The 13,837-nt window shown below is 40.2% G+C and overlaps 1 protein-coding gene and 1 non-coding gene across 2 annotated transcripts in view; both read right to left on the bottom strand.

Moving 5' to 3' along the window:
- slc4a8 (solute carrier family 4 member 8) overlaps positions 1 to 13,837 on the bottom strand; it is a 33,355-nt gene continuing 19,518 nt past the window's right edge. Inside the window, exons 7-25 of the mRNA XM_072684486.1 lie at positions 13,745 to 13,833; positions 12,423 to 12,580; positions 11,999 to 12,086; positions 11,743 to 11,889; positions 10,998 to 11,098; positions 9,452 to 9,626; positions 9,197 to 9,330; positions 8,553 to 8,798; positions 6,150 to 6,255; positions 5,627 to 5,788; positions 4,484 to 4,597; positions 4,208 to 4,369; positions 3,822 to 4,073; positions 3,394 to 3,462; positions 3,093 to 3,266; positions 2,727 to 2,858; positions 2,444 to 2,559; positions 2,122 to 2,227; positions 1 to 1,834 (exon numbers count right to left, since the gene is read on the bottom strand). Coding sequence (XP_072540587.1) covers positions 1,823 to 1,834; positions 2,122 to 2,227; positions 2,444 to 2,559; positions 2,727 to 2,858; positions 3,093 to 3,266; positions 3,394 to 3,462; positions 3,822 to 4,073; positions 4,208 to 4,369; positions 4,484 to 4,597; positions 5,627 to 5,788; positions 6,150 to 6,255; positions 8,553 to 8,798; positions 9,197 to 9,330; positions 9,452 to 9,626; positions 10,998 to 11,098; positions 11,743 to 11,889; positions 11,999 to 12,086; positions 12,423 to 12,580; positions 13,745 to 13,833 — 2,543 coding nt within the window. The 3' untranslated portion in view covers positions 1 to 1,822. The remainder of the gene's footprint in view (positions 1,835 to 2,121; positions 2,228 to 2,443; positions 2,560 to 2,726; positions 2,859 to 3,092; positions 3,267 to 3,393; positions 3,463 to 3,821; positions 4,074 to 4,207; positions 4,370 to 4,483; positions 4,598 to 5,626; positions 5,789 to 6,149; positions 6,256 to 8,552; positions 8,799 to 9,196; positions 9,331 to 9,451; positions 9,627 to 10,997; positions 11,099 to 11,742; positions 11,890 to 11,998; positions 12,087 to 12,422; positions 12,581 to 13,744; positions 13,834 to 13,837) is intronic.
- On the bottom strand, positions 8,038 to 8,196 carry LOC140560458 (U1 spliceosomal RNA). The gene has a single exon (XR_011979963.1). It is a non-coding gene; the product is annotated as a U1 spliceosomal RNA (small nuclear RNA).

Genomic DNA, 13,837 nt, shown 5'->3' with positions numbered 1-13,837 from the left:
TTAAAAACAAAACCAGTGCGATTTTATTTTTATTTCAGTGTCGTGAGCATCACACGTTCTGACAATCAGAATCTAGTATACAGCACATCTTCATAACCTAAACGTTTACAACACTGATGCAGGATTTAGGACATTCTAGTGCCTTTGGAGACATTCCTTATCAATATTCTTTAACTGCTTTGGCATTGTTGTGCAGATATTGCCCAATGGACCTTTGAATGGAAGCTGATGCCAGTTTCCTGTGAGAAAAATACATTTGTTACCCATGCATGTTGCAATGTTCCCATTTCTTACTGCATTCACTGAGCTATTATTACAATACATACAAAAAAGAAAAGATCTTTTACTAAAATAAATACAGTTATTCTCTCTGAAATAATTCTTTTAAAATAGAAAATCATATCTGTTGAATATCTACACAAAGTGCAACTACAAATAAAGATTTTATTGAGGTTAAAACTGGGACGGACAGCATTTTCTTTAGTCCTGAAACTCAACCTAGTGGCACCCATATTTAAAAGTATAGTACAAGTAAAAAAAAAACAACAACAATGGGGTGGCCTGTAATAAAGATGGGAGGAAGTGCTTGAAATTTTAAGAAAACAAGTGACCCTGCCACTTGATTTGCTTTAAAGCTGAAGGAAATTTTTACACAGGCTAAATGCAAAGACTAATATTCGGTAACCTGAAAAGGCAGGTTTGGATTCTCTACTAGTTTCATTTACACTGTTTCTGTTTGTAAACAATGCAGTCAAAATCTCATACATACTGAAAACGGGATAACAGTGTTGCTCTGAGCTTTAATGATATCTAAAAAGAAACTGCATTAAATGTGTACAGGACTGTACACATATCATAAAATGGCTTTTACAATTGCAGAGCGTGGCTTTACATGAAGGTTCCATCTCTATACCCTGAGGAGCCTTTCTTTTTCTTGTACGTCTCAAATGTTAAATCTGTTAAATTCACCTTTACAGTGCTTATTAAGGGGTGTGCTTGCAAATGAAGGGACTGTTTTAAAGATGGTGCCAAAAACAAATCGTTATTTGCCTTCTCTGACCCACCATCGTCCCTGGCTGCCTTTTATTGCTCATTTTCAACACTGTCTAACATACAACATTCACACAGTACGGAGGGCTTCGAGACTGGTTCTTCTTAAGTGCACTGAGTAAATTTATCAGTGACTAATGTGTGTCAATACATTCACTGTATTGGCTCTGAGCGCCTAATATTTGCCCAGTAAATCTACCTCTCACTGGGACAGTCTGGATCTTCAGGCACATAAATGTTTCGGATTTAAAATTATTACTCTAATCATTCACCCGGTTAAAGCACATTTTGAAGACACACTACTCTTATTACTGAGATTATTCATATTCGTTTGACGATGCACCACAACACACATATACAGTAGTATGTCCAATAATAATTTAAGTTTAAAATGTCTACAGCATTATCCATTGTATTGTTCTACTATAATTCATAAATAATGTCACCATTAAATAAAATCCACATATATGGCACAGTACTGTGACATCATAGACAGTGTTTGCTCGATGTAACATATATTAAAAAATAACCTGGTTTGGTTTAGAGAAGTGTACTCCTCTACTCCTCCTATACACATGTACATACTCACACATACACACACACACACACACAAATCCCACATGGATATACATTCACACCTCATGACTAGGAGGGTTTATGGTACATGTTGCATGTGTGTGTTTCTCTGAATGAACATTTAAAAGACAGAAAGTGTTTGACTGTATCTGTTTTTGCCAGTGGTTTCCAATGGCTGAAGTCCTAGGGGTTCGTTTCACTGGCAGTCCTGTGAGGAAAAAGAATCACACACACAAACACACGCAAGGAAATGAAGAGGAAGGTACCAGTCATTCAACATTACAAAAAAGTGTCCTGATATAAAATTGCTGAGCCCACAACTGATGTATTAAGGACTACACTAAACTAAAGTTAGCACCACTACCTCATGAGTCATGAGGATGCCAGCTGACAGATTAAGGACAATTAGGATAAAATAACAGACAAGAATGCGATATACAACATATCACACATCACAGGAGAAGACAGTGTGCTTGTGTGTGTGTGTTTTCTTGCCTTTTTGTGCCCTGTTCGGTTTGTGTCCTTGTGGTTGGAACTAAGAGATTTCCACATAGTAGTTTTAGACATTTCATCAGATATGTTAATATCAGAGGGGTCAGTCCTGGGAGAAGAGAGGCGAAAAAGACACAATACACGAGGAGAGAGATGAGCAGACAGGAGGAAGACATGAGATGAGAAGAGCAAAGAAAAAAACAGGAGGCGAGAGGAGGTAGAATTAGGGAAGTCCAGGGAACTGGTACATTCTTTTTAAGTGGTTCATTTTTGCCTATAGGTGTGTGTTGTATGTATGTAAGAAGAGAGCGTGAGTGTGTGTTACCTAGGGTCTGGTGTTTTAGGTGAATGAAGTGATTTGCTACTCTCCATGGGGATCTGCACCATGTTCCCATCTTCTCCTCGGTCAGAGTCATCAACCAACATTTCCTGTGACTCTTGCTACACGCACACATCACAAACACACATCACACACACATATCAGTGATGTTATGAACACATATTTCTTTATATTTTACTCGGTTAGACACATAGAAATCAAACTAATCAGTGATGATGGGAATAACAGGTTTGCTAGGGGGTTGGTTTGGTGTGATTGGCTGCAGTACCTCTTCTACTGTTTTGGAGGCATCATCTAGTTTCTTCTTTTTGCTCTCAGGCATGAGGTCATCGAGGTAACTCAGCTCCCGTTTGGTGAAACAGAAATCCAGCAGCTTACGAATAAACACTAATGCCAGCACCTATCATTACACAACACACAGTCAGTGCAACAACACACACTCTTAACATCTCCTGACTTTTTCCAGTAAGTTAGTATTACAACTACAACTACTACAACACTACTGCATAAACCATGTAGGTATGATAGAATTAGAGTTTTGACCTGCTGATAGTTCCTTAGAGTATATGGATTAAAAATAAAATGTGTGTAGGCTCAGCATAAACAATTAGTGTAAGCTATTAAGGTGGCCTACCATCATGGGGAATACGATAGCCGCAGGGGAGGTCTTAATGACCCACAGCAGGACGAGGCAGGTAAGCTGGGTGAGGGTGAACAGGTGGACCTTCCTCAGAGGGACATGACGAAGGTAGATAAAATCCGGCTGGTGCTTTGCAGGCATCCCAAACAATTTTAGACGGTCAAAAAACTGAGAGAGTGACAGAGAGAGTGAGAGATGTGTGAGTGAAAGTCGATTTTTAGGAGGTCGGTAACTGTTAGACACTTTGCTCGGTGTGTGTGTGGGTGTGCACCCTAAAAGTGTTGGTGTATGGTACCTGAATGCCTTTCAAAGAGGAGACGCCCATATAGAGGAAGACTCCATACAACACCGGCATAGGGATGAACTGCAGAAGCACAGGAGGCAAATTAAGCACATTTTAGTTGTTCGGATATTAAAGCAACAGTATGTAACATTTGTACCCTCAAACAAAAAGCTTATAATAATATAATAAAATAATTGTGATGCCCCCTTGATATTTAATAGGGAAAATAGCGTCTCTACTATTGCTACTCTGGCTTCGGCATGCTGCTAACTGCACTATGTAACTCGGGTAGGTGAAGCGGGCAGAACAATGCTTGCAAGAATTAAAACAATAATTGGAGCAACACTGAGATAAAAGTGGTATTTCCATAAAGCTAGTCTCCTTACAATCCTGTACAATCTAGGGTACCTTCCTGCCATAGATTGATTATGTGTTTGTACCTGTAAAGCACCGGTCATGAACACAGAGCAGCCCATGAGCAGAAAGATAACCAGGCCAGTCAGCCTTTGCTCTCTGATTCCTAGGAAGCGAGGCTGCTCTCCGGGGGCGGCACTCTCTGACTCCAGCTTCAGGCTGTTTACGTGTGAGATGGACAGCACAGTCGCTGCCACAAACCATGGCAAGCCCATTATAGAACACACAGCTAGCATCAACCCAACCATCAGCAGGTCTAAGTGGTACCCACAGCCTTTCTACAGAGAAGAAGGAACACAAAATTAGGGTTCTGATGAAAGCGCTACATAAGTCTTGTAGAAATATAGACACAAAGCCAGCTACTGTAAAGTCACTGCATTAACAAAGGCCTCTCAGGTTGTCACACACTTACCAGCAGTTTGTGCTCTTTGCGGTTGATGATGACAGCAGTGATCTGCTGGTCCATGAAGATAAGAATGGTACAGAGCAGAGCCGGTATGGATGCTGCCAGCACTGTCCACCATGGGTTCCGGCCAATCGGGTTAATCACCCAACCTCGATCATCCCGTGTCGGCTACCAAAAAAGGACCAGTAATACACTTAAATATAGCTCACTAGTTCTAGAGTGTTATGACTGTGACTGGGAGTGTGTTCGTGTCCAGAAAGCCATTAGTGTGTTGGTTTGTACCTTGAACTTGCTGGGTACTTGTAGTTTTTGGGATGGGATTCCGATGGCATAGTCAATCAGGACCATGAAAACGATTGTGAGGAAGACAGCAAAATCACTGATCATAGACCGCACCTTCACACAAACACACATACACACAAACACACATACACACACACACACAAAGAACAATCAGCTGAAATTAATTATTTTGCATATTCTTTGTATTACGGCTTCAAGAGATATATAGTCTCTTGATTGTTACCACTAATGTTATCGGCCTCTGCAAAGATAATATTACAGAAAGCTCCTTATCTACCACTGCTTAGTTTTTAGTGTGTGCTGTGAAAATTATTATGACAAATTCCAAGAGTCACTGATGACTGTTTTTTGGGGGTGTCTGGGTAAAACAGTAACTTCGGAAAAGAGGAAGATAACTTTAATGCAGAGTTAAGAATGCCCAGGACAAAAAACCTTGCAAAAACCTTGTCTCCTTGTTTTTTGGTAATTTTACTCCATTTTCTACCCAATGGAAAGGCCAATTATCCAATCCCTGTTCATGTGCACTCCACCATCACTAGAAATAACCCCAACACTAGGAATGCAGAAGAATAGCACTAGCCGTTGATGCAGCTCACTCAGCAAGGCTCCCCAGCTCTGATATAACAGCTAACCAACACATTTGGTGGCTAACATCACACTAGGATGTGACGAGGAATTTCCATCAACCCATCCCTGAGAGAGCACCCCTGAGGGAGCACCCCTGAGAGACTCTGGCTTCCGATGGCAAGCAGCATGTCCTGGGATTTAAACCAGCAAGTCCACTGGACCACTCAGAGCATCCAAAACTGCAATTTTACAATTTCAATGGAATTTCAAACTTTCAATGGAAGGCAATGTAAAAAACATTATTCTATGTAATTTTGGAGCATTTCTATTAATCCATCCACCATAAAATATTAACACAATGTAAAAAACAACTGCCAAATTCATGTCAAAACGTAAAAAAACAAAAAAACGAAAGCGAGTCAATCCATGGCATTAAAATCACAATACAAGTATTTTGTCCAAATTGTGCATCCATAATATGTAAATGTGCATATATGAATGCTGAAAATTGAAAAGCACCCAAGAGCAGATGAGCTTATGTATTTTCACACTCACCCGTGTTGGAAAATATCTGCTGGTTTTGAACTGTTTGAGGAAGGTGGACAGGAAGAAGGTGGAAAAGAACAAGATGGCTGACCAGAAGAGCACATCAGGTGTGTAGGGGCCATGATGACCACAGGCCGTCCCAACAAAGTGCCCATGGAGGTCTAAACACTCCTACACACATAAACACACACATACACACACTGTGTATTGGCTGAGTGTATTGGCAGTTGAAGTGCTGATGCAGCTCTAAGTGTGCTCTGTATGAGAAAGCAGAGAGATGACACTGCACTGCAGATAGGCCTACAGTGGTCTCCTGTTTAAACTTGATGGCTATCCATGGTGTAATGTTTTATGTAATGATCTCTGTCACATACTACTGGTTATTATTACGATATGATGCATTAAGACAAAATGTACGGTTAGCTGTTCTGGAAAGATCTTCTCACGTTATAAAGCTGTATTGCTTTTGCAAGACATGGTTCTCAGTGTCATGTCTGAGTACAGACTGATGGAGTATGAAGTGTGGTGTTACCTTCACAGTGAGGTTACTCCAGGACACTCCTGAAGCTGTAACGTTTCTCTCACTCCACATCATAAGGGTCTTATTACTGGGGTTGTCAGGCTCTGCACACTTACAGCTGAGGCCGGTAAGACAATAGAGAGCAGTATTAACAACAGGCAACAAATGTACAAATCCTTATTTCAGAACAGTCTACATTAGTGTAAACAAGACAACCATATTCACTGCTTGTGATGGACACAGATGGAATTTTGTCCCATCGCACATATACAGTGTGTGCAGAATTATTAGGCAAGTTGTATTTGACTCAAATATCAAAGCTTAAGATTTTTGGAAGTTGGAGTAGGTTTTTTAGATTTTAGGAGGATATCTGTTTGTGCAGGTAACTATTACTGTGCAGAATTATTAGGCAACTTAATAAAAAACAAATATATACCCATTTCACTTGTTTAGTTTAGTACAATTTAGAAATAAATATTTCTGACATTCAAAAACAAAACCACAAACAAATCAGTGACCAATATAGCCACCTTTCTTTACGATGACACTCAAAAACCTTCCATCCATAGATTCTGTCAGTTGCTTGATCTGTTTTTGATCTGTTCAACATTGCGAGCAGCAGACACCACAGCCTCCCAGACACTGTTCAGAGAGGTGTACTGTTTTCCCTCCCTGTAGACCACAGGTTCTCTATGGGGTTTATAACAGGTGAACAAGGGGGTCATGTCATCATTTCTTCTTTTTAGACCTTTACTGGCCAGCCACGCTGTGGAGTATTTGGATGCATGTGATGGAGGATTGTCCTGCATGAAAATCATGTTTTTCTTGAACGATACCGACTTCTTTCTGTACCACTGCTTGAAGAAGGTGTCTTTCAGAAACTGGCAGTAGGTCTGGTAGTTGAGCTTCACTCCATCCTCAACCCGAAAAGGTCCCACAAGTTTATCTTTGATGATACCAGCCCATACCAGTACCCCACCTCCACCTTGCTGGCGTCTGAGTAGGAGTGGAGCTCTCTGCCCTTTACTGATCCAGCCTTGGGCCCATCCATCTGGCCCATCAAGAGTCACTCGCATTTCATCAGTCCATAAAACCTTAGAAAAATCAGTCTTAAGATATTTCTTGGGCCAGTCTTGACGTTTTATCTTATGTTTCTTGTTCAAAGGTGGACGTTTTTCAGCCTTCCTTACCTTGGCCATGTCCCCGAGTATCGCACACCTTGTGCTTTTTGATACTCCAGTAATGTTGCAGAAATATGGCAAAACTGGTGGCAAATAGCATCTTGGTAGCTTCACGCTTGATTTTCCTCAATTCATGGGCAGTTATTTTGCGCCTTTTTTTTTGCGACCCTGTTGGCTATTTGCCATGAAACGCTTGATTGTTCTGTGATCACGCTTCAAAAGTTTGGCAATTTGAAGACTGCTGCATCTCTCTGCAAGACATCTCACAATTTTTGACTTTTCAGAGTCTGTCAAATCTCTCTTCTGACCCATTTTGCCAAAGGAAAGGAAGTTGCCTAATAATTAAGCACACCTTATATAGGGTGTTGATGTCATTAGACCACACCCCTTTTCATTACAGAGATGCACATCACCTGATTTACTTGATTGGTAGTTGGCTTTCAAGCCTATAGAGCTTGGAGTAGGACAACATCTATAAAAAGGATGATGTGATCAAAATACTCATTTGCCTAATAATTCTGCACACAGTGTACACCAGTAAAATACACACAGTGGACAGTGAGCACACATGACAGGAGCGGTGGGCAGCCATTGCTGCTGTGCCCGGGGAGCAGAGAGGGTGAATGGCCCAACAGTGGCAGCTTGCAGAGCCTGGGTATCAAACCCACAACCATGTCATCAATAGCCCGGAGCTCTGACCGCTCTAACCGCTGAACCACCACACAGCAAACACAGTCCCCCACTATCAGAAATTATGTAGTCAAGATTCCCACATTTGGTGAATTCTCAGGGGTCAGCACAACCGGAGTGCAATGGCTGAGCCTTACCCTGGGTGAACCAACTTCTTGATCATGGTATCTCCCCTGCCAGGTAAGTAAACAATGGATCCCCTAAATCTATGATTCTCAAGGTGTGGTCTAGAGAACTCACGGGATCCATGAAGTATAGCCAGGGGGTCCACAATTTTATTAAAACATGCCGCAACATCATTACACTCCTCTAAAAGAACTAAACCAAGATCAATTTCAAGTCATGACAATAATTTAAGTGAGAACAGTGACAGGAGACCAAACTGTAATCTGTCTCAGGGTTCTAGCAAATAAAGGCCATGAAGCTAGATGATCTACCAATCAAATGGAGTGAAAAAAGTAAGAGGTTCAGACAACAATTCTAAGCCTTGTTGGGATTTGGCAAGATGGTGTGTCTGTGTGTGAGTGTGTGTGCAAGCACTCACTATGTGAGTGTGAGTTTGTCCAGGTCACTGTGTTTGTTGATGGGGTAGAGTTCTCCGAGATGCACAAGTTTCTCCAGAGCCTCGTAGATGAAAATGATGCAGATGAGGGAAGCGAAGGCCTCCTCAGTGAAGCGGGTAATGTAACAGACCAGTGAACTGGCGTCCGTGGCAACCAGAATGAAACACAGGAAGGCTGTCCAGAGGCCGATACAGGCGCGGAGAGACAGGTAAGAAAGGTCATAGTCTCTGCAGAGACAGAAACGGACAGACATGTCAGATTGCCACTAGAAATTGAGACATACACAATATATTCTATTTATACATGTCCAAAAGTTTGTAGACACAAGGCTATTCCAAAAGAGTTTATTCAGGGAAGGCTTTCTGCTAGATTTTAGAGCACTGCTGAGTGAGTGAGGTTAATGAGGTCAGGATGTTGAATGATCACTACACCTGTACACCCCAACAAAGTAGTGTAATGAGCCCCATCATTCCAGAGAACGATGCAATGTTCAAATGTGTTACTATTTATACGGGAATATGAAGGAAAATAAGGAAAACCTTTTGAACAGGAATGTCTCTGCTTCTGACTGTGCTGTGCTGTCTATAGTCTAAAATGTTTATTCTGGTTTAGCAGTTCAACTTACTTGCAGAACTTGAAAAGGATTTTCTCAAAGACTAGAACAGGTCCAGTACTGCCCAGAATAGTAAGGGGCTGTCCAGCAAACAATGAGTATGCCACTCCAGTCATCGAGGCGCCGAACAAAGACTCAATAGCACTCTAACAGAGGAAGAGAGAAAGAGCATCCCTTATAAACAGAGCTGAGTGATCATAAGGATCTGTTACAGTATAATTACAGTAAGACTGAGGCGTCTTTGTTTGTGTATGTGTGTGTCCTTACAATGCGTCCCTCTGTGGCTTCCCCTAGGAGCCCTCCGAAGGTAATGACAGGAGACATGCAGGCACAGTAGAGGAAGAGGAAAGACGCCACACACTGCAGACTCAGTCCATCTCTGAAATCGCTTAGATAAAATGGAGCTTTCCGCTTCACATCCAGAATCAAACCTCCAAACAACCTACAGACAGAGAGATCAGTCCATGCGATATGGACCAGTGTTAAATTCACTTACGAATACTATGGCGGAAAATATTTGTTGACAAATAATTTTTCATAACGGGAACATTTAAAAAGAAACAAGAACTTTTAATATAACTATGGGAAAGACTGACAAATTAACACATTATTGTTTTATCAGATTTTTTATCTGTTTATCTGTCCAGTGTTCAGCACTTTTCAAACCAGCTGTACACACTGTATTCTGATTGACTGGATGTTTGTGTTTCACCCAACCTTCTGCTCAAAAATATCCTAAAATCTCTAAAATTACATTTTCCAAGTCATGGTGGAACAAGGAACAAACTAATATTTTCATTTTGCCAAATGGAGTTAACCAAAGTATCAAAGTAATCAGAATCACAGCAGTGGGTGCTGAAGATAGAAAGTGTGGACACTGTTTAAAAACATGCAGCATTTACAGAGATACAGAGATTACAGAGCCTTTTGGTATTAGTTTATTAGGTCTTGAAACCTTGGAGGCACGAAATGTGAATATCCACTGAATGTCTAATACTAAACTATCTTTACCGAGCTCAAAAAATGTGCAACAGAAATCACTGAAAAAAAATAGCAGAGTTATACGAGTACTCACCACCCAGAAATCTACACAAAGCTAAGCTAATGTTTAGATTTACTACATTGTGCAATTTGACTTTACTTTGATATGTTTCATGTTTAGTTTTTAGCGTCACTTAATGTTGATATGATGTAGGCTTGAGTGTAATCCTTCATCATTAGCTTAGCCGTTTAGTGAGACAGCAATTTCTTCAGCCTTCATAGCATTTCAAATACTACTGAATTATTAATACAGGAAAAGTAAGGGGCAACAAGTTTATCTTTACAAGGTCACAGTGAATCCATGTTGTATGTACACACTGCACTGTATCTGGTTAATCAGACATGACATATCAATGAAACTGTATTTAAAGGTTACATAAAGGCTAAATGTATTTTAAAAAATAATGGGCCATATTTCTTTCCATAATTTGTGATATGTTTATATGTTATTAAATGTAACATAATTGTAAGCTGCTGTTTAGGGAAGTTAACAATAAATATGACTTTGAAATAGAAAATCTTAAAAACAAACGACTAAAATTAGAAATGTAATTGACTAAAACTCGATAAAATGTTTTTAGTTTTGTCAACAAAAAACTAGACTAATACTAAAATAACTAAATTACTAAAATGTGACTAAAACTAATATACATTTTGGTTAAAAGACTAAATCAAAATCACCTGCCAAAATGGTATGGATGAATATCTTCTATGGCAAATATTATGGCATATTTAATTTTGCATATAATATCAACACAAGACCAACACACACCTCCCAGTTCTTTGTAGTTCGGGTCCATGGTGTTCCCCATGTGTTTCCACCTCTACTGGAACAGCTGTCCCATTGGGCACTCCAGGCATCTTCCTCTTCTCCTGCACCAATCACAAACACCAGCTAATTACTGTCAACACACTAAAATGCATTCAGCATAGATTTCTAAACTGCTTGAAATGAGCACACTAGCACAATATATATTTTTTTAAGCATGTCTTTAAAGTCCCGCAAATAGAGAGAGAGAGTGAGTGAGAGAGAGAGAGAACGAGAGAAAGAAAGCATAAGATTGCCTAAATATTCTAAATGCAAATGAAAAGTTACAGGAAGCATCTGTGATATTTCCACAGTGGAAACAAGTGAATCAAATAATTTGGTACAAAAGTTTCAAATTAATAATCAAGTCAGTGTCTTACACAGTTATATCCAGTTTGATAAACCAAGAGGATGGAAATGTGTCCAGTGAAATAGCAGATTTTTATGGCAACTGACTGACATTTTTTTTTTACTTTGGTAAAAAAATTTAATACAAAGATAACACTTTCATAGTTTAAGAATTTCATAGTTTTAGAGGTTATAGAGCTACTTAACCCCCTCCCACCCTCACACATACATGTTGTTCTACAACTTAGGCCTACTTGAAGCTCCTCCAGCCCAATTTATCTGAATTAAACTTGATAACAAAGACACAGTTGAACATGAGTTTTTTTTGTGTGTGTTTGTGTGTGTGTGTGTGCGCACATACCTGGGAGGGTACACTCTTGGGCGGCTCAATGCGAATTGAGGGGTCCCACTCGCCTGGTGGTAAAACTGTCACTTGATCCAGAAACTCATCAATACCAGCCAGTAAGTCACTCCTGTTCTTTGCCTTATACGCCACATCATGAAAGATCTAACCAAAAGAGAGAGGGGGAGAGAGAATATGTGAGTAAATAAGTATTGAAAAACACTCACAACACAGCTAATGCACTCAATTCCTGTCCTGTCAGTCTTCATTGTACCTCATCAGTCATAATAGTAGCCATGGAGCGGCCGATCTCATGATACTGCTGAGCTTTTCCATCCGGCCCAAGCAGAATGAACATGAACCTAGAAAGAAAAGATTTGAACAGCCAACAGTTTTTTTATTAAGGTATCATAGTGGTATTGTATAACACTAAATTATTATTATTATTTGTTATTTAATTATGTTATTTTAAGTGTTTATAAGTGTTTTTTTTGCTTTTTCAACATTTTAAGAAAACAAAAAGCACATTATACACAAATGTGTACAAGAAAGAGCATGAAATAATTTTAAATAAACATACATATTTATTTAACTCAGCTAATCCCCATGCTGGTATGTGCTTTTTAACTATACACACACACACACACACACACACACACATTCATGCACAAATACAGTAATATACTATAACTGTATACCTAGTTGGTATGGGTACTTCAGTAAGCCCTGTCAGCAGGACAGCTGGAGACAGACGGACAAACGCCACAATTGGTCTCTCCAGGAAGTCCAGTTCACCCACCAGCACATTGGAAGCTTCAGCTCCAGTAGGAATTTTCTTCATGAAGTGTGTATCCACCTGTGGAGACAGCAGAACATGTGAGGGATCCTGCTGAGCATCTACTTGCTAAGCTGTGACACAGTAAACGTGGAAAACTTAAGGGAACTAAGAAAATTGCTGGACAATAGCTGGAATTCTACTTAATTTCCTCACTGTATTCCTGCATGTTTGGAAATATAGATAGCTGGCTAGTTGTTTTCAGTGTTGAAATTTTGAATGGCAAAAAAGGCCAGAAAGTTAAGGAAAAATTCTCAAATCAGATGTCAGGGTTTAAAACACTATTCTGACATAAAATGAGGCGTTTCTTTAGGAATTCCATATCATGATTATAGACCATTATCAAGGTTGTATCATTATGGATAATTGCCATATCTATGATATGGAAAAATGCTGTATAATGTTTTGGGCACAGATCTCAACCTCACCACATGGTCCACTGTTAATCAGCTTGTGTTAGAGCGTCAGTGGCAGATGTGCAGGACATTAACCTGATTGTCTCCATATTGTTGTGACTGCTGTTCCCAGGACACATGTCTGGCTCTATTCGACACACAGAGGCTCATTTACCTCTTCCAGCCCACCAACATAACATTACACAAACAAGCTGCAATACCATGGCCTTTGGCCAGGGGGCAGTGTTTTGAGCATATGTGCAATGTGTTTTGTGTGTGTTTGCATGAGCCAAGCCTGCTCAAATGTGTATGTGACCTAAATGTTAAAATGGTAATCAATAGTGTTACTGTATGCAGCGAGTGTACTAGAAAGCCAATTCGCTGTGCTCATCTATCCGCCTCTGTCCGTTATTCATTCAGCATTTTCTCTATCAGTCTGTCTATGTGAGGTTATATGTCCACTGTTTCAGTTACCTAGTAGTGGATTTAGGGCACTGTTTACTGGAAGTGAAGGATCTGTTGTGGTGGAGCATTTTTCTTTGTTTTGCATGTCTGTTTTAGTTACCTTGGAGAGGATTTAAGTCACTCTCATCGTCTCAAACCTTGGCCACTGTAGCTCATAGCAACCTGGACTTGGCCAATCAGAAAGCAAGCCCACAGAGACTTAAGATAATGCACATTCTACACGGGTGGCACACTTTGCATATTGGCCGGTCTCTATCTATCTCTGTCTCTCTCTTTCTCTCTGACACACACACACAGCCACCTTCCATCACACATGTTCTTGTACCTTACTGAGGTCCACTTGACCATTATCCTGCCCTGTCCCATTTTTCACGTCTACGTTTGAAGGAGGAGGCTGAGGGGAAGTAGCAGGCCCTGA

The sequence above is a fragment of the Salminus brasiliensis genome, chromosome 7 (genome assembly GCF_030463535.1).
Source record: "Salminus brasiliensis chromosome 7, fSalBra1.hap2, whole genome shotgun sequence".
NCBI classification, from domain to species: Eukaryota; Metazoa; Chordata; class Actinopteri; order Characiformes; family Bryconidae; genus Salminus; species Salminus brasiliensis.
The sequence above is the reverse complement of the archived record's forward strand: the minus strand, read 5'-3'. Positions and strand labels throughout refer to the sequence as shown.